At 38.2% G+C, this 19,010-nt stretch overlaps 1 protein-coding gene across 1 annotated transcript; it reads right to left on the minus strand.

Annotated features, from left to right (window-relative positions):
- Window positions 1–6,151: 6,151 nt before the first annotated feature.
- Window positions 6,152–17,855, minus strand: hmg20b (high mobility group 20B). Its single transcript, XM_079808628.1, has 9 exons — window positions 17,771–17,855; window positions 16,524–16,621; window positions 16,130–16,351; window positions 15,908–16,028; window positions 15,718–15,773; window positions 15,535–15,601; window positions 15,242–15,457; window positions 15,031–15,163; window positions 6,152–7,065 (listed from the first exon to the last, which is right to left on the minus strand). Exons 2-9 carry the CDS (start codon window positions 16,599–16,601, stop codon window positions 7,053–7,055), a joined length of 906 nt encoding a protein of 301 aa, XP_079664754.1. The 5' UTR covers window positions 16,602–16,621; window positions 17,771–17,855; the 3' UTR covers window positions 6,152–7,052.
- Between the last annotated feature and the right edge of the window lie 1,155 nt (window positions 17,856–19,010).

Here is a 19,010-nt window from a genome sequence, read left to right on the forward strand (position 1 = left end):
GGTCACGGAAAAAGCAAAAAGTGTACAAACTCTACCCGGCAGCTGACTCGTTGCCTCACTGCGTTTGTGCATGAAGGCACCTCACGAAACTAATTTCGGACAGACTTCTTGGGCAGTGTAACCGTTTAATGATCTACAGCAAAATAGAGCGAGCTTTGGTGAGAACTAAACAAATATTTCATTACTACATTAGTAATTTCTCGCTAGAAATGACATCAAAAGAAGAAAACGTTGGTAAAATTTACACACAAACTGACCAGCAAACGCAACTTTCGGACGCCATCTTTTCCCCCCAGCTCAACTGTCACAGAATGGAAAGCACAGGATTGGGGGATATCAAAGGCAGCGAAGGATACAAATAGCTGCCTTCAAAAATCGATCAGACAAAGGTATCTCAGGAGACAGGAAGTGAAGCTAACATTAGATTCGGACGTGTCTTGGTGCCTTCCTGCCTTCCTGCCTTGAAATGTGTCCTCCGAAGGCAACATTTTCCAGGTTTCGGATGCAGCTTATGCGTTTTGGTCGTTCATTTACACGAAAACGGCGTTTTGGGAGCCTGAAAATGCGAACTTTTGAAAACGGGTATCAAATATGGTACCGTCTCCATATAAACTACAAAAGTGCAAATTTGTGAAAGCGGCGACGCCATGCGCATGTGTGTTATGTGTTCAGTCTAGCTGTAGTGCTTCTTTACAAAGTGACATCGCCATCTACTGGCCTGGCATGAATAATACAGCATTTTCAGTCGTTTTCGTGGATCCGTGTGAACGGGGATCGCTTTGACAATGTTGTTGTCTGTACGCGAAAAAGCACTTTTGGTACATCGTTGTCAACATGTAAACGTCCCCTCAGACCACTAGATTGAGTGTTATTTTTCTTTTGAATGTAAATATAAGAAATATTGTATAAATTAGGTGAAGGTCTGGGGTTTTGCAGTTGCATACGCAGAGAGAAAAAGGGTGCCAAAATTGTACCTTTAGGGATACAACAGCTTGTCACTGGGGCAGTAGGCTACCCTTAAAACGACATCTTTGTACCTTTTTTACTCCTAAAAGATGCATATTAGTACCAAAGTACAAATATGTACCTTAAGGTACTACCATGAACCTTTTTGTGGTAAAAAATATGTACAAAGATGTCCTTTTAAGGGTACTGCCCCTGTGACAAGCTGTTGTATCCCTAAAGGTACAATTTTGGCACCCTTTTTCTCTGTGTGTATACATATTTTCAGTAACAGTTTATTATAAGGTGACGTAGTTACATGTTACTACATGTACTTACTATAGTAATAACAGTAAATTATGCATAATTACAAGTAACCATAAACCAAACCGTAACTCTAGTAAGTACATGTAGTTAATTCATATTATTCAATACTTATTTGAGTTTGTACAATGTAACTACGCCAACTTAAAATAAAGTGTAACCATATTTTCTTATTACACATTTCCAATAGGCTAACAGTGCTAAATAATACATGGTAACTGTTGTTTGTGTTAACTACAATTCAGTCATATATATGGGAGGTTAAATAGGCAGTTACATTAAATTATTAATATGAAATCGATCTCTGGCCCAAGTCCTTTAAAGGCAGAGTTCACCCTGAAATAAAAATCTAAAAAAAAAACTGTATGACTTTCTTTCCTCAAGGAATACAAATGTAGATATTTAGTTGAACACAAAGGCTGCTCTTTTCCATACAATGAAAGTCAGTGGTCAGTCAATGGAGTAAATTATGACCATACTCATTCCCTTGTGTGTCACGATTTCCAGATTTTAAATAACCCTTTTTCTATATTAAACACAGCTTAGAAAAGGCATATTAAAATTCACTGAAAACGGACGAAAAGATGGTTATGCCAGACTTTTAACTTCAAAACACATCCAGGGGGAATTAGCCAAGCCTTACAGTACATCTGCTCAGGTTACTGCGGTAGGCGCCAAGAACGATGCCAGTCTATGTATGTGACACACACCCACACACCCACTGTCACTTTCGGACGCTGGTTGTGAATCTGCTGCCTGTTTAATTACAGAGTGGTGGCAGACGTGCCATGGATCAGAATGTCTGTGTGGGATGTGTTCAAAGAAACATGGCTTACTGTATCGTTCAGAATTCTGAGTCTCCTACAACAGATCTTCTACAACAGACCAATCGGATTTGCATGTCATCTTGCGTTAAATGGCAATCAAAAACTGAGTAAGGCAAGCGAACATGGGCAAGTGGCCCATTGCACATGGCAGACCAAAAAGGCTAGCAGTAAGTGCAAGTGAAAGATATTTGGACAAAGATTTACAGCATCCCTATTTATACTCTTAGGCAAAACCCAAGGACCCCTAATATATTTTAAAAAAATCTAAATCTAGGTTGCATGTTAACACTGCTCAGAACAATAGTCAACATGAGCAATAAACTAGATTTTGCAGCATTTTTGTTATCTTGGTTATTGTTAATTTCTACTACACATGAAAATATACAAATATGCATTAAAAGAAAGATTAACAAAAAATAGCAACCAAAGCTAAAATTAAGAAATTAAAGTTCAGCTAAATGTGTCATTAAGCATATTTTTTTAAAATAATAAATAATAAATAATAATAATAATAATAATAATAGCGCACACACACACACACACACACACACACACACACACACACACACACACACACACACACACACACACACACACACACACACACACACACACACACACACACACACACGACAGCAGTCTCATTGTCCCTGATTTTTAATATAATTTTTTTTAAATATGAATGAATATTAATATTCCAATATTCCAAGAAAATACTAAAAATGAAATAAAAATAAATATTTGAAAATAATTCTATGTTATTGAGCATATTTTTTAAAATAAAAAATTATAACGTATAAACATGAAAGCAGTCTCACTGTCCCTCATTTTTAATACAATTTTTTTTAAATATGAATGAATATTAATATTAAAAAAACGTAAAAAACTATTTAATTGAAATTTTTAAATATTAAGGAAATTTAAAATTTAATAAAAACAAATATTTGAAAATAATTCTGTATGTTATTGTGCTTTTTTTTTTTTTACATATAACTTATAAACATGACAGCAGTCTCACTGTCCCTCATTTTTAATATTATTATTTTTTAAATATAACTGAATATTACTATAAAAAAACCTAAAAAAAAACGATTTAAATGACAATTTCATATATTAATGAAATTTTTAAAAAAAACTAATAAATATTTGAAAATAATTCTGTACATTAATAGTGATAATTTTAATGCTTTTGCTAATTGAATATTAATATAATATTTTATTATATTATTATAGGCCAGGCCAAAAAAGCATCACTTAGTTTTACACAATATATTACAGCGGGTCCCTGATCCGCCGGTCTATCTACAAAGGGGCCTCTGATTTATATATCCATCCATTTAGACCATATAATGAGTTCAAATATTTTGGATTTGTTATACTTATATCTGCAAGTCTACTTAAGTAGAATAAATGTAGCAATTACAACAAAGAAAAATAACACCTGTAGTTTTGTCTATCTGTCATGAACGCATTGAACTGTAAAGCCATTTTACCAGCGTACAGTAAACACAGTTAAAAATAGATGTATCATACATCAAAGTAGATCCCATCTGAGCAGGGGAGCAAAAGCTCCATTTGGAATATCAAGGGAACACACCCCTGAATCCTGGCTGGATTTAAAACACGGGTGGATTCAACATACTGATCTCCCGGTGCATTTCTAGTGCATATTGCACATTTTAAGGAATTAATAAATACATGTAGCCTAAATAAAGCGAGTTATTAAGCTAAAATACAAAAAAAAGAGACACTGCACAGTGCACAGAGGATACACTCCTTCTATCTGACATTACACACTGTATGTAACCCTACAGCTCAGCTTCTGTTGCATGAATACAAACCATTAATAATATTCAACTCCAAAACTCTAAAACTATGCATTTGAATTAAATGCAGTATTAGGTGATTTGTTAAAGACGGTATTTTTCTAATATAATGTCATTTTTAACCCTTAATATGTCTAAAGGTATAGAATCAATGTATAATATAACGCATAACCAACAGCTGGTGTAAGTAATGCATCCATGCATGAAAGAATACACTTACCTCCAACACACAGCAGTGACATCTCTTTAGTTATTATTATCCGCGCCCTTTTGACTTATTTTAGATAATAAAACAGCTTTTTAAAACGATTTATGGGATTTCTTCTATGTTGAGAAACCTCCCCTTCCCGTTATCAAACTCTACCCCAAAATATATAAAAACAACAGCTGCTAGTCCAATTCCTTCAGATAATTTAATCCGAGGGCGTTTTCAACCACCCTCTCGAAGTAAAGCGCTGTTAGCCGGGCTGTGTGTGAATGTTAGCGCTGTTTTTTCAGCCGCTCGTAACGCGACGCACAGCCATCTTGTTCAGCACCGCCGCCGCGAGGATAGCTACTACGGTGACGTCACGGTCCAAGCTGTGCACGCGAGCAGTGCTGTGACAGCAGCAGAGCACGCGGACGCCTCTCCACTCCTTTTTTTTGGCATTAACCCAAGCCGAAGTGTGGAGCAGTAATACAATTTGCTCATTTAAAAGTGCGTTTATACGCGCGGCAGTTCATGAAATGCTGTTTTAATGGAAATAAGTCAGAAAAAAGGCTTTGGGGTAGGCTACAAGAGACTCCAATGCCCGTCGGTCGAAAAACTAACTTAAAGGGATAGTTCACCCAAAAATAAAATATTGTCATCGTTTAATCACCGCCATGTTGTTCCAAACTCGTTTGACTGACTTTATTCTGTGAAACACAAATGAACAATGAATGACGGCCTCTGTCTCCATTATATTGTATTATCGAAAAGGATAGTGAATGGTGACTGAGGCGGTCCATAACATTATCTCCTTTTATGACTTTTCCTACTCTCATGAGAAAATGAATTAAACATTATATATACACTCACCTAAAGGATTATTAGGAACACTGGTTCAATTTCTCATTAATGCAATTATCTAATCAACCAATCATTTGGGCAGTTGCTTCAATGCATTTAGGGGTGTGGTCCTGGTCAAGACAATCTCCTGAACTCCAAACTGAATGTCAGAATGGGAAAGAAAGGTGATTTAAGCAATTTTGAGAGAGGCATGGTTGTTGGTGCCAGACGGGCCGGTCTGAGTATTTCACAATCTGCTGTTACTGGGATTTTCACGCACAACCATTTCTAGGGTTTACAAAGAATGGTGTGAAAAGGGAAAAACATCCAGTATGCGGCAGTCCTGTGGGCGAAAATGCCTTGTTGATGCTAGAGGTCCGAGGAGAATGAGCCGACTGATTCAAGCTGATAGAAGAGCAATTTTGACTGAAATAACCACTCGTTACAACCGAGGTATGCAGCAAAGAATTTGTGAAGCCACAACACACACAACCTTGAGGAGGATGGGCTACAACAGCAGAAGACCCCACCGGGTACCACTCATCTCCACTACAAATAGGAAAAAGAGGCTACAATTTGCACAAGCTCACCAAAATTGGACAGTTGAAGACTGGAAAAATGTTACGTTTAAATGACACGGCCTACCTGAGCATTGTTTCTGACCATGTCCATCCCTTTATGACCACCATGTACCCATCCTCTGATGGCTACTTCCAGCAGGATAATGCTCCATGTCACAAAGCTCGAATCATTTCAAATTGGTTTCTTGAACATGACAATGAGTTCACTGTACTAAAATGGCCCCCACAGTCACCAGATCTCAACCCAATAGAGCATCTTTGGGATGTGGTGGAACGGGAGCTTCGTGCCCTGGATGTGCATCCCACAAATCTCCATCAACTGCAAGATGCTATCCTATCAATATGGGCCAACATTTCTAAAGAATGCTTTCAGCACCTTGTTGAATCAATGCCACGTAGAATTAAGGCAGTTCTGAAGGCGAAAGGGGGTCAAACACAGTATTAGTATGGTGTTCCTAATAATCTTTTAGGTGAGTGTATATATATATATAAATACATTTTTCCAAAATTCTGACTTTCTACCTCTGTTGCAGGTCAGTTGTGATATATCAATCATTTAATTTGACTTGCATACGTTTTAGCTGCATTCAGTAAGAGTTACATTCAATTCTTAGGCTTGGAGAGAGAAAAATATGTTATATTTAATATACCGACAATCGAATTCCAAAGGATATGAGATGCAGTTCTTTTGCTCAAGGGAACACTCCCTTTTTCTTTAGAATACAGGACTTTATGTTGTGATCAATGTCTCCCTCTACTGGACATGGATTCAACCACAGAAGAAGAAGAATTGAAAAGAAAGTAAAGCCATTCTTACCCGATTTTATTATCTTTTTCTCACCACACATTTCCCCCCCATAATAAAATAATTCATACAGTCAAAAAAAAAAACCTAATCTAATTCAAGTACATCACTAAAGCAGTGTAAACTCTTCACATGAAATATTTTAATGCTAGAATTCACCCTTTGCAATGCCAACTGATTTACGTTTTGTTGAAAAGGGAATACAACCAAAAAAAAATAAATCAAGATTACATAAGGAAATGCAATTAAAAAACATTATGACTAAGAATGTTACTCAATGTTTAGAGTAAAAATCATGGCGCAGAAATTCTCAAGAGCTTCTTGCAATCCACAGCGCTGTGCAGTAAGGCTTCAGGTCAACCAATGTAAAACGCTGCACTTTACATTTCATTGCAATATCCTAGTAAAGACAATAGTAGCATGCCTTTAATCCATGGTTTCTGGACTTAGTCTTCCCATGAGCTGCTGTAATTGTCAAAACAGCAAAAAATATCATGCATTAGGTGATTGATGTCATTAAGTTTAGAATCCGCCGGCATCAAGTGTTACAAATTAGCTTATCGGTCGAGCTAGCCTTGTGAAAATATCCAATTAAACTGTAACTGTATGGCCCTTGTTACACTTTTGTGAGGCAGAGACATTCGATGCAGATCGTGGGGGTCCCAGGCCTTCTGAATACTTTGGTCAGCCTGATGTAGAACCTTTAGATCCCCCCGTTCAAAGCTTCTCACTGGAAGAAAATGAAGAAGCAAAAAAAAAAAACATAACTACCAGATCTTATGCAGTGGTGGACAAAGCATTTTTACTCTATTACTCTTTTCAAGAATCTGTTCTTTATAAGAGTATTTTTATTTTGGGAAACTTGTACTTCACAACATTCCATACATAAAATACATGAACATTAGGAAAAGTAATTTCTCATGCTCAGACTTCAAGAGAATAACGTACCGCTTGGCATTTTATTGTGATATAATGGTATCATAAGAATATCTATGGCAAAAGCTCTTTTCAGTCACTGCATTCTTTCCCTCCTGATTATTTTCTTTTTTCCTTTGGAAAACCAAAAGCTTTGACATCAACTTGTTTGCTCACCAGCCGCTGTGGCTAGTGGTTTTCCAAAGTTACTAGCCACTCAGAATTTTCACTGGACAAAATTTTGAGTCCCCTGACCTGAACCCTATTGAAAATGAGCGGGCTGAACTGAAGAGAAGAAGCACCAACATGGATCTGGGAATCTGAAGGATCTGGAGGGATTCTGTATGGGGGAATGGTCTCTGATCTCTTGTCAGGTGTTCTCTAAACTCATTAGGTATTATAGCAGAAAACAGAGATTAATTACGCAGTAAACCCATCATAGAGCTGATCAAGCAGCAGAGGGTGAGCTGACAACAGGCTAAAGAATCCTTAAGGCCTGTACACACCGAGACGAATATCGCACGCGCTTATCGCCAGCGTTTTTTCGTGACGTTTTTCAGCGCGTCTTGAGTGTTCACACCCAAGCGATTTTCATTGGCGATACGCCAAGTGAACGTGCACATTCAGTAGATGCGCTCCCGGTACACAAGGTGGTGCTGCGGCACGTACGCTTCTGACACTCGCTTGTCACACAGAAGAAGAGGAGAGACAGTATTTACGTGCTTGCCAAAACCACAGATATATTATGTCTATGGCAAAACCATTCACACACTTTTTGCTAACTGGCAAGCAGCATTAGCAGCCCATCTTCTTCTTTGTCTACTTACTACTTCTTCTTCGTATCAATGTGTGCTCGGCAAGACCGATTTTGTGCTTGAGCGCCACCAAGTCGTGTTTTACTGTCACTTCAGCAGCTCCAGGCACGTGAACAAAAGCGCTGATCCCATTGGACAGGCAGTTTTTAACGCGCCGCGTCAAAATAAAAAAACGAACCCGAGGCGTTTTTTTTTTTAAATGACGCTTTTACGCCTGACGTTTTACGCGTCGGTGTGAACACTCACATTGGCGCCCATTGTTTAGTCACGAGGCGTTAAACGTCGGCGATAAACGCGCGCGAAAATCGTCCCGGTGTGAACAGGCCTTTATTCATGCAACCCACCCTTAAAGTGCCATAATGTACTAAAATAGTGATATTAAAAGATCAAATTCAGTTGACACCTTTTTGATGATGCATCTATATACAGGGCGAACAGTTGAGCCAAGAATATGAACGCGTTGCGCGTTTTCTTTATAATGGGTTTCGATGGGGAAAACACCTAACGAGAAACCTTGTGTTGCATTAATATTCCGTGTTCATCTGCTTTCCTGTACGAAGTATGCATCATCAATAAGATGGAGGAAAGCCTTGTTTTGCCCTCCAGGTGGGCGTTCCTATAAGCGTGTGACGTCATGTGAAAACTATGAATTGGGTGCCAATAATTGTGGCCAACGTGAACTATTTATTTCATAATGAGATTTCCCCCACCCTTTCATTCCTTTTACTTCAATGAAAGGTCAGAGTTTTTTTGAATGAAAGATCAAAAGGATAAACAATGCAGATTTATTTTCACAGCCGACTTTACTCATATATTGTTGTAGTAATTTGTTAATGCTTTAACACTTATAAATTTACTTCCAATGTTCGATGGATAAAGGGTAAGTAGAATAATGTCATTGTACCCAATTTTTAAGAAAAATACTTATTAATGCGTTCCTTTTAGGGATGGGCATTTTTGTCAATTTCTCATTTCGATCATCGATAGGTCTCAAAAACGAGTACTCGGGGGCGGGGCATGTCCGTCATTGAGATAATGAAAACTGTTATGAAAATGGTTGTTGACCAGGGCTGGACTGGTAATCTGGCATACCGGGCATTTTCCCGGTGGGCCGACGCACTTTGGGGCCAATACAAGGTTATTTATTTATTACATTTTTTGCCACGGACTGGCCCATCATGCAGGGACAGCGTCCCATTGGTTTGTCTTCTGAATTGACAGACCAAAGCGAGAGAGACCTTCCCTCCTCCATAGACTGTGTCCATATTAGGCGCTGTTTAAACATCTGGGCGCATGAAACTGCAAAAGGCGAATATCCGCGCAACAGCGCTGCCGCTGCCGAACGTGCGCTGCGTTTCTGCTGCTCTATGAAGTGATGAACCGGCACTTTGACTCCGAATATTGTTTTATACAATCGTGTGATATGGGAGCATTAAAGGTTCTGTGGCGAATCAGCTGAAAACAGCCGCGACCATGTAAATACATCACGAGGTAAATTGGAAAACAGCAATACACACAACTACAAACTTGTCACTCTAGCACAACCAAATTCAATAGTTTATTATTATTTATTTATTTATTTTCGAAACCATAAACCTATGGTAATGAGGAGCATGATTTTACCTGTGACTGCCATGCCCATACTGAAACTGACCTACAGTTAAACTCAGTTAAAATGTCATTACACTCTAAAAAAAAGGTTCTATATGGCACCAAAAATGGTTCTTGGCTCGTAATCATAGGGGAACCTTTTTTAGTGCTATATAGCACCAATTTTGGTGCTTCAGTGGTTCTTCAGAAGTTCTTCACCGGTTCTTTGACTATATAGCACCGTTGAAGAACCTCTGAAGAACCGCTGAAGCACCAAAATTGGTGCTATATAGCACTAAAAAAGGTTCCCCTATGATTACGAGCCAAGAACCATTTTTGGTGCCATATAGAACCTTTTTTTTTTTTTGAGTGTAGGGTAATTAAATTATAATTCAACAAAACAGCTTTAAAGCCTGGATCCCATGCATTAAAGGAATAGTTCACCCAAAAATGAAAATGATGTCATCATTTACTCACCCTCAAGTTGTTCCAAACCTGTATGAGTTTCTTTGTTCTGCTGAACACAAAAGAAGATATTTTGAAGAATGTTTGTAACCAAGCAGATAGAGCAACCATTGACTACCATAGTAGGAAAAAAAATACTATGGTAGTCAATGGTTGCTCTCTCTGCTTTGTTACAAACATTCTTCAAAATATCTTCTTTTGTGTTCAGCAGAACAAAGAAACTCATACAGGTTTGGAGCGACATGAGTTAGTAAATTATGACAGATTTTAAAAGCAGTAAATTCACTTTAATGTATCCTAGCTCAAAATCAGTGGTTTACTGTCAAGTGCATTTCTGTGTGACAAAAGTGCAATATTACGTTTGTTATCTGCATTTGCAGTAAATTCGATAATATCCATCATTAGTTGTCCCTGTCCTAGATTTATTTATTTATTCCAATTTAAGGCCCTAACCCCAGTTAAAACATTCAAGAGGAACTCATGGGCCGGATGGGCTGGATTTGCCAGGGCCGAATTTTAGCCCCAGTCCAGCCCTGTTGTTGACAAATACAAACGTGACATGAAAACAGGTATATGAAAACAAGAACATATAAAACAAAAAATAACTGCTACATTATGATGCATAAATGTCTTTGAAAAAGAAACATCTTTATAAAATGACCGTCTCAAATAACCAAGTCAGTAATATCGAGCATTGCCTTTGAGCTGAAACTGTGAAATATCACCACCCTGCAGAGCTTGCTAGCTGGTTAATAAACTCAACCAAACGCACCCTATATCAATATTAATATGAAGATTATTATGAACCTATTACGACATAAATCAACACAAAAGGACGTGAATGCGCACGTGAACTTCAGCGTGCTAGATTTTACAGGCGAAGGGTTAGAAACGGAACATTTTGAATGCGCTCTTCCCTTAACAACGCGGATACACGGACAACGAAAGCACACAGAAACAACATTTGATTAAAATCCTGTTCTCATTATAATGCTTTGACAGATTGACTCTGCACATCATGCACTTAATTTTATTATTCATGATCGAAGCGTTTACAGACATCACTGCGCGTTTTCGAACTCATAACGAAAAACAACTTTAAATAAACTAGGTCTACTGTTAAAAAATACGAGAACAGTATAGCACTGCTGCATTACTAATATCAATGATTCTGAGAAAGAAATAGCCTATCTAAAAATAATATGACTGTCTCTAAACCATCATGTCGAGTATGAAATATGCGTTTGAGCTGAAACTGAAGAGAATGAACAACAGCCGGTATAACGGCAGTGCTTTGCTAGCTTATTAAGCTCAACCAAACGCGTCTTATATTAGATTAATCAGATAGACAACATAAAAGTAATCTTACAACGTGCATCTACAGAAAAGGACGCGAATGCGCATATGAACTTCACGGGCTAGTCTTACCCCTTTTCCACCAAGGCAGTGCTAGAGCTAATTCAGAGCCAGAGCTAGTCCCAGTTCATAGTTGGTTCAACTGAGGAGCCTTCTAAGAACCGGTTTGCTTTTCCACGGGCTGAGAGCCACAACAGAGCCATGTCTTACGTCACTGTATACGTCTCATCTCTCTCAGCAACGGTAGCGAGGCAGCGGCAATGTTGCCAAGTATGTGGTTTTGCCGCGGGCTATTTTTTCATGTCCGCGGGATGAAGCGACCCCAATTATGTGATATTTAGCCCCGGGAATGCGAATTTTAGTGCCAAAAAAACACATATTTTACCCCCAAATGTGATTTTTACTGGGGAATCCCCCCCTGGAACGCGATTGGGCTTGTTTTGAGTAGCAATTGGGAGGGTTTGTTGTGAAAACCTGGCAACCCTGGGCAGCGGGAAAAACAAACACACCAGGCTTGTTCGAGATGCATCGTCACTGCGCAGACCGATCCACGTATGATATAAAAAAAAACCATGAGTGAATCAAAAGCATAAGGATTCATGTGCTCTCGCTGGACTCATACGTTATCATACGGCGATCGGTCTCTGCACAGCACCGCTGCGAACAAGCCATCCATCAACAATGCAAACGTTGCGTTACTATTCATTCACATGGCTTTACGATCCTACATCGGCATCAAAACACAACGCAAACACAGCGAATCCAACGCATTCATGTAGTTCGCCGTAATTTGCATAGACGGAGATTACAAACGAACAGCAGCTGTTAGCTCCATTAGCTGCTATTTCAAAAATGGTGGATCTAACGTTTGTGTTCGTCTTGTTGACCCCGCCCCCAGCGCCTGACGTAATCGGTTCTTACTTCTAGCCCTGTTCTAGCCCAGCAATGTTTTGGTGCTACTTAAGAACCACTTTTCCTGGCTCGGAGCTGGGGCTTTGGGTGTGGAAACACAAAGAACCGATTTGAAACTAGGCTCTGGCTCCGATCTAGCTCTGGCTCTGCTTTGGTGGAAAAGGGGTATGAGTGTTCTCGCTAGTTTCTCTGTGGATCAGCTGATACACGGGGAACTAAGCACAGATAATTTACAGCATTCTATTTCCATCGTGTTCTCATTATAATGCTATGTAGGCTATGAAAGATTGGCGCTGCACATCTTGCACTAACCATTCAATGATCACAGTGATTCCAGACATCACTGCAGTGCACGCCTCAGTTTCACTTTATTTCGCCGCGGTCAGGACTCAGGAGGCGTGCTGTATAACGCTAACCAATCAGACCTCCGGTACCGCGCAAAACGATGCAATAAACAATAAAAAAAGATACAAATATTTTTTTTCAGGGCGATCATCGTTCTCATGATCGATGATCGCTGTCACGTTCGAGTACTCGACCAATGTTGCCCATCCCTAGTTCCTTTCGCTGATTGTTTACAGTTAAACAGAAGGTATTCCCATAATCCGCGCAAAGCATCATAAAGAAGGTGTAGGAAAAACGTGGATAGGCCTACTAAAGATTCTTTTTTTGATAGTTTATGACAAGTAAAATAAAATAAGCGTTTACTTATTTGCAGATCAATACATTAAATGTATGCTCTAATTTGAATTGACTAGTGCTAGAATATAATAAATAATAAACATGGTTCATCAAGTAGTTGGAAATTGCTAATGTGAAAGCTGTCATACAAAGCTTGTTGCGCACTGAGGTACTGAACCCGAGAACCCGAGAACCCACAACCTGAGTTTGGTTGCACTTGAACTGTGCCGCCCGCGATTCGTGTGAATGTGAAAGCAACACCCGGGTGCGCACTTGTTCAGGAAGAAAAGTAACCAGCGCATGCGTTTAAGCCAATTACAGTGCCATTAGTTCAATAACATACATGTAAGGGATGATAGTGTTGATTATAGACCTTAGATGCGAGCGAGAGCGAGCCTGCAGTATTCGCGCATAGCGAGTGCAATCAGGACAGCAATTGAATGGCAATTCACGGTCTCCTCAAAAGAGTCTGTTTGCAAGCAGCAAAAGACACACTTCAAGCGACACACATACGGTAAACCCAAGTGTCGTTTACTCAGCTGCATATAATAGCACCAAATTAATAATAATAATAATAAAAATAAATATTATATATATATATATATATATATATATATATATATATATATATATATATATATATATACATACCTGCGTTCTGTTTTCTATCATGCCCATGCCATGTTTTCAGTAAGTAAACATTGTGATGTTTTCTTGTGGGCGGAGCTTAGCTGGAGGCAGAACGAATCCCCTGATCGCTTCACTAACGCTAGCCAGCAAGTTTTTATTTAAGGTGAGCTTGTTTATAAACAATGACTGGAGTAATTTTATCTGAATATGTAAGGTCACTCTCTGTCCGGGACCGTGACTGTTATTTCAAAAAGTTAACCTTAACGGAGGGAACCAGATTGACCGACCCGTACACGCTCACTCAATGGATGGACGATCTGACAGCATTACCTCCGGTTGAGCCATTACACCCAGGGCCGGCCCGCGGCATAGGCACATGCTTATTTTTACCTAACACTTTATGCAGCTGTTCTGGGTAGTCCGTGTGATTTAATAAAGAATCATGTCAGTTTTTTTATAAACACAAATTGATTTTCTAATAGCCTAATGTTTTTACTCTACAGTTGTGCAGTTTTAAGGGGATATAGGGCAGTTTTAAAATGTATTTGCCAAAATTAGTATTGTTATTTATATCCAGGTTTATTTAAAATAGCAACTTTTTTTTTTTAATTCACATTAAATATCTAAATTTCTCAGTTTAGGCTACTTCATGGTGAAAACATGAATGCGCATAGTTTAGATCGTTAGATGCCTATAACTATGTGCTAAATGGACACGTATAAGACTTAAAATACAAAGATTTAACAGATCTAGCCAGCGCCTGGCACACACTCACTCCAGTCCGCTCGTTTTCTTGCGTTTAACCAAAGCTGTCGTCGTTTTTTTGTCTGGCAGTAGCAGCAGGTATACGGTAAAAAATTCAATTTGGAGCCTGTACTCCGTCGATTCTGGCACCCAAAAACACAACAAGATGACATTTAGAGCTCCGACTCTGTGCTGGTTTGTATTGGCCGCCTCCAGTTTTTCCTTTGTTTTGCCTCCAGCTAACGCCGTGACGTAATTGTGACGTTGGTGCAAAAAGGGTCTATTGGCAAACCTCTGGTTTCATGAACACGCGTCACCACCACATCAGCACCGAAAACATGGGGATTTTTTTAGACGATAATCGCGCAACCTATTCGACATTCTATAATAAAATCAACTAATCGAATATTTGAAAATCGTGACTCATCCATACTTTTTACATCTAATACTTTTAAACAAGTTATTTTGTACTTATACTTTTACTGGAATAATATTTAATTAGAGTATCTGTACTTTTACTCAACTACTTAATTTGTGTACCTTGTCCACCAATGGTCTTATAGTACACTGTATCGCACAATAGTTACCTGTCTAGATGAGCTAAGAGCTCTTGTAGCTTGAGGACTAAGGCGCGATGCTCATGAGGCCTGCTCTCTAAAGCATTACTCAAGCGGCTCAGGTACGAGTCCAGCGTTCCAATCGATGGCGTCTCGCCCGTGCCTAAATGAAAAACAAAGTTGTTTCCCACTGCAAAAATCTATCATGGTAGTAATATTATGAGCATTGTATGGTACTAACCTGGCAAGGGCACAGTGGCCAGGCTGCTGACCAGTGTCTGTTTGATCGCCTGTAGGTGGCGCTGTAGAGCCTGTGTGCGAAGCTCATCCTGGCCCAGCTCAGCTTCCAGACGCTCTTTAGCGCTGAACATGTCGGAGATGTGCTTCTGGAGAACCGCATTCTGCTCTTCGAACTCCACGTTAGCCTTGCGCAGTCGCCGCAGCTCCGCTTCTCGCGCTGGGAATCGCATAATTTTAAGGAAACAGCTTTCCATGATGATGTTAATGTTTTGCTCAGCAAAAAAAACCCCTCACCTTTGTTTTGGTCCAGAAATTCTTCTGTGAAAATAGGGACGTCAAATCTGGTTGTGAAGTCCGAGTTCTGTAGGAAATCGCTTCATGAGCCAGGTTGCAAGAACAATTTCCACGTCTTCCAAGTATCTACTTGAGGAATGTGCTGGAAACGTTTAGGAATTCAGGCGTTGTTCGTACACTTACCTTAAAACCTGTAGATCCTGAACTGTTGGCGTTGATAATGACAGAAGCCACCTCTTCTGTAAATTAAAAAATAATAATAATAATAGCAAATTACAGCATATTACACAAAAAGCCAAAGACCAACAGACATGAAAAAAAAAAACAATGGCCAGAAAAGTACTTAAATAACACAAAAAAAGAGCATTTTCACCTCTCTTTATTCTCTTGTCCTGAACTTTTGCACATGTGATCTGATAAGCTTCACTTTTCTGATACTCCCTGAGTTCTCGTGCATACTGCATTTTGTCCCTTTCGGCTTCATCTAGGTACCGCTGTAAAAAAAAAAAAAAAAACTTACATTTCATCAGAAGGATGATATTCCAGCTTAAAAAGGAAACAATTTGTCAGAAAATTGACAAAAATATAATAATACCTGCTTATCAAGAGGAGCCAGACGGCTCCATTCGGCCCCGAGTCTCTTGGTGATTTCCGGGAAGGGAAGATCCGGGTGAAGGGCTCGGATGTGTTCACGTCTCTCATTCAGGAAACGCACATAACCAGTAACCGGAGCCTTGGGGCCATTTGGCAAAACCTTCTTTCTCTTCTTCCCTTTTGGCCAGCCTCGCTTCTTTACTGGCTGTGAAGTCGATTGGTTCTGTAACAAATCGATTCAAATTGATATAAATCAAATTTGGGAAGAATGTATTAGACAAATATGAGTGTGCTTGACCACAAAACCTTTTACGATGACTCAATTACATATTTGAAGTACTTATATATTCTGTGATGTATAATGCACAAGGTTATTGAAGAAGTCCTGATCTTACCTCTTCATGTGCCGAGTCGTTGTGTTGCGAGTCTTTAGATGCAGGAGCATCAGTTTGCTCTTGCTTTACACCACCCATAACATGAAATTCAAGGAATTCTGGGACACAGAATTAAAGTGCATCTTTTCAGACTGGATGAAATGCTTTCTTACATAGTCAATAATATCATGCATGCATTGGTTGCGTTTAAGCAACAGTGATGTTTGCACACTTTTTGAACAGAATATTTGGATAGAATGATTATTATAGTTAAAGGGATACTTCACCCAAAAATGAAAATTAGCCCATGATTTACTCACCCTCAAGTCATCCTAGGTGTATATGACAATCTTCTTTCAGACAAATACAATCGGGAGTTATATTAAAAAAATGCCCTGGCTCTTCCAACCTTTATAAGGGCAGTGAATGGCTGTTTCTGTTTTGAAGTCCATAAAAGTGCATCTATCCATCATAAAAGTGCTCCACAAGTCTTCGGTGGGGTAATAAAGGACTTCTGAAGCGAAGCGATGAATTTGTGTAAGAAAACTATCCATATTTAAAGTCATGTACACCTAGGATGACTTGAGGGTGAGTAAATAATGAGCTAATTTTCATTTTTAAGTGAACTATCCCTTTAACTAAAACAGTTTAAAAAACAAACAAACAAAATATCAACATTTCCATTACTTGGAATAAAATACACATTAACTGTAAAAAAATAAGAAAAGAAAAAAAAATCCTACTTTTATCTCAGTTTTTAATTTTGTTAAACTTGTATAATATATATACAGAGAAAAAAATAAACAAAACTATTACTAGTTTAACTAACATGGAAAACATAAAAACTAATTTTAAAATATTAACATAAACTATTATAGTGTCTCGATACTAAAATAACACTGTAGGGCAGCACAGCCGCAAAATGTTGTCCAGATAAATAGGCATCATTAATTTACATTTGGAAGCACAGCCATTAAATAAATCGATTGTTGGCTTATTTAATGTGTTTTATTTACATAAAAGATGTAAACGTGCATGTGAGTTGGAGCTTTTGGTGTATTAATGTTTAAAAAAGACTTCTCTCTGCATCACCGGTTATTATTATTATTAGCTAAAGTAGCATAGTTGGCTAACTAGCATCTGCGGAAGCTCAGGTGAATTAAATAAATCGTGTCTTCATTTCGAAAGTTTATTAATATATATTTATATATATATGTTTGTATTTATCAGTATCGTTCGTGCGGTTAATAAACAAGATTTCCACTTACCTAAATTAGTGCCCGTTTTCTTAACTCAAAAGCTAGCTCCGCCGCAAACGTTGGTTTGATTGACAGCTCTTTGGTGGTTTTGATTGGTTTGTGTTTTTTGGTAGGCGGGGTGAACGGCAACGTGCTTCGTTTGCATTGCGCATGACTGGAAATAAAGTCGTTATTATTATGGATAAAAGCAAAGCTTTCCAACTCTGATAAGAGTTTTAATTGAGCATTTTTCCATTTTTTGCTATGACTACAGAATTGTATTCAACAATTTGGCTACTAATTATGGAGGAAACTTATAATACTGTCGTATTTTCGTACAGGCACCCTTTATTTTCTTCCATCACGAACCAAACCTTCACTTTAAAACTTGTTGTCCTTCTGTGATGAGATGTCTCACATACATTATTTTCCTTGACTTTTCCGGTACTTCATAATAAGGCAGTGTTAAATCCATGGATTTTGATGTCTCAGTCTACACCTCTTATGAAATTTAACAATGGTTTTACTACAGTAAACATGGCGTAACTTTTGTAGCAAAAAAAAAAAAAAAAAGATTGGTATTTATTTTCCACGATATATACTATTTACATTATTATATACTATTATATCTAGCTAATGCAAAACTCAGTTATTCTGTGGGAGAAATAAGCATGAGTGTTAAATAATTCTCTTCTTGTCGTCACGTGTACGTAAGTCAACAAACCATTTCAACAATACAATGTTGTTAAAACATAAAACCACTCCATCAAAGTTAATAAATCAAATGTTTTAATTATTATTGGTATATACTATTTTCCACGGTATATACTATTTACATTATTATGTACTATTATATCTAGCTAATGAAAAAGCATTCAGAAAATATTCCTTATAAAATTCAATGATTTAAGATTTTACCTAAATCACATTTTAATAAATATATATGTGTGTGTGTGTGTGTGTGAAATTTATTGAAAATAAAGATAATATTGAAGTAAAAGAAAAACAAGCAAAAAAGCTAAAACTATTCATACAATTCTAGTGACTGTTATCCGTTACACTTTTCATATGGTTTAATTAACTGAACTAAAACACTTAATTTTTGACATTTGGGAAAAGTAGCTCTCATGCCACATTTACACTTCCTAAAATGTGAAATTTCCACGAACACACCTGCCTCCTCTCCAATAAAGCGTCGGCTAGAGAATAAAACTGTCACGTGCTAAGCATGGAAACTAAAATTAATTATAGGCAGGAAGGCCAAGCTAAT

The sequence above is a fragment of the Gobio gobio genome (assembly GCF_949357685.1).
Source record: "Gobio gobio genome assembly, chromosome: 24".
NCBI classification, from domain to species: Eukaryota; Metazoa; Chordata; class Actinopteri; order Cypriniformes; family Gobionidae; genus Gobio; species Gobio gobio.

What these genes read in the sequence shown, in the direction of transcription:
- hmg20b (XM_079808628.1), bottom strand. Translation starts at nt 16,601, where the DNA reads ATGGGTGGTGTAAAGCAAGAGCAAACTGATGCTCCTGCATCTAAAGAC. An exon ending in ACGACTCGGCACATGAAGAG is followed by an intron (nt 16,352 to 16,523) that starts GTAAGATCAGGA and finishes GATTTGTTACAG; the next exon opens with AACCAATCGACTTCACAGCC. An exon ending in TGGCTCCTCTTGATAAGCAG is followed by an intron (nt 16,029 to 16,129) that starts GTATTATTATAT and finishes TTTTTTTTACAG; the next exon opens with CGGTACCTAGATGAAGCCGA.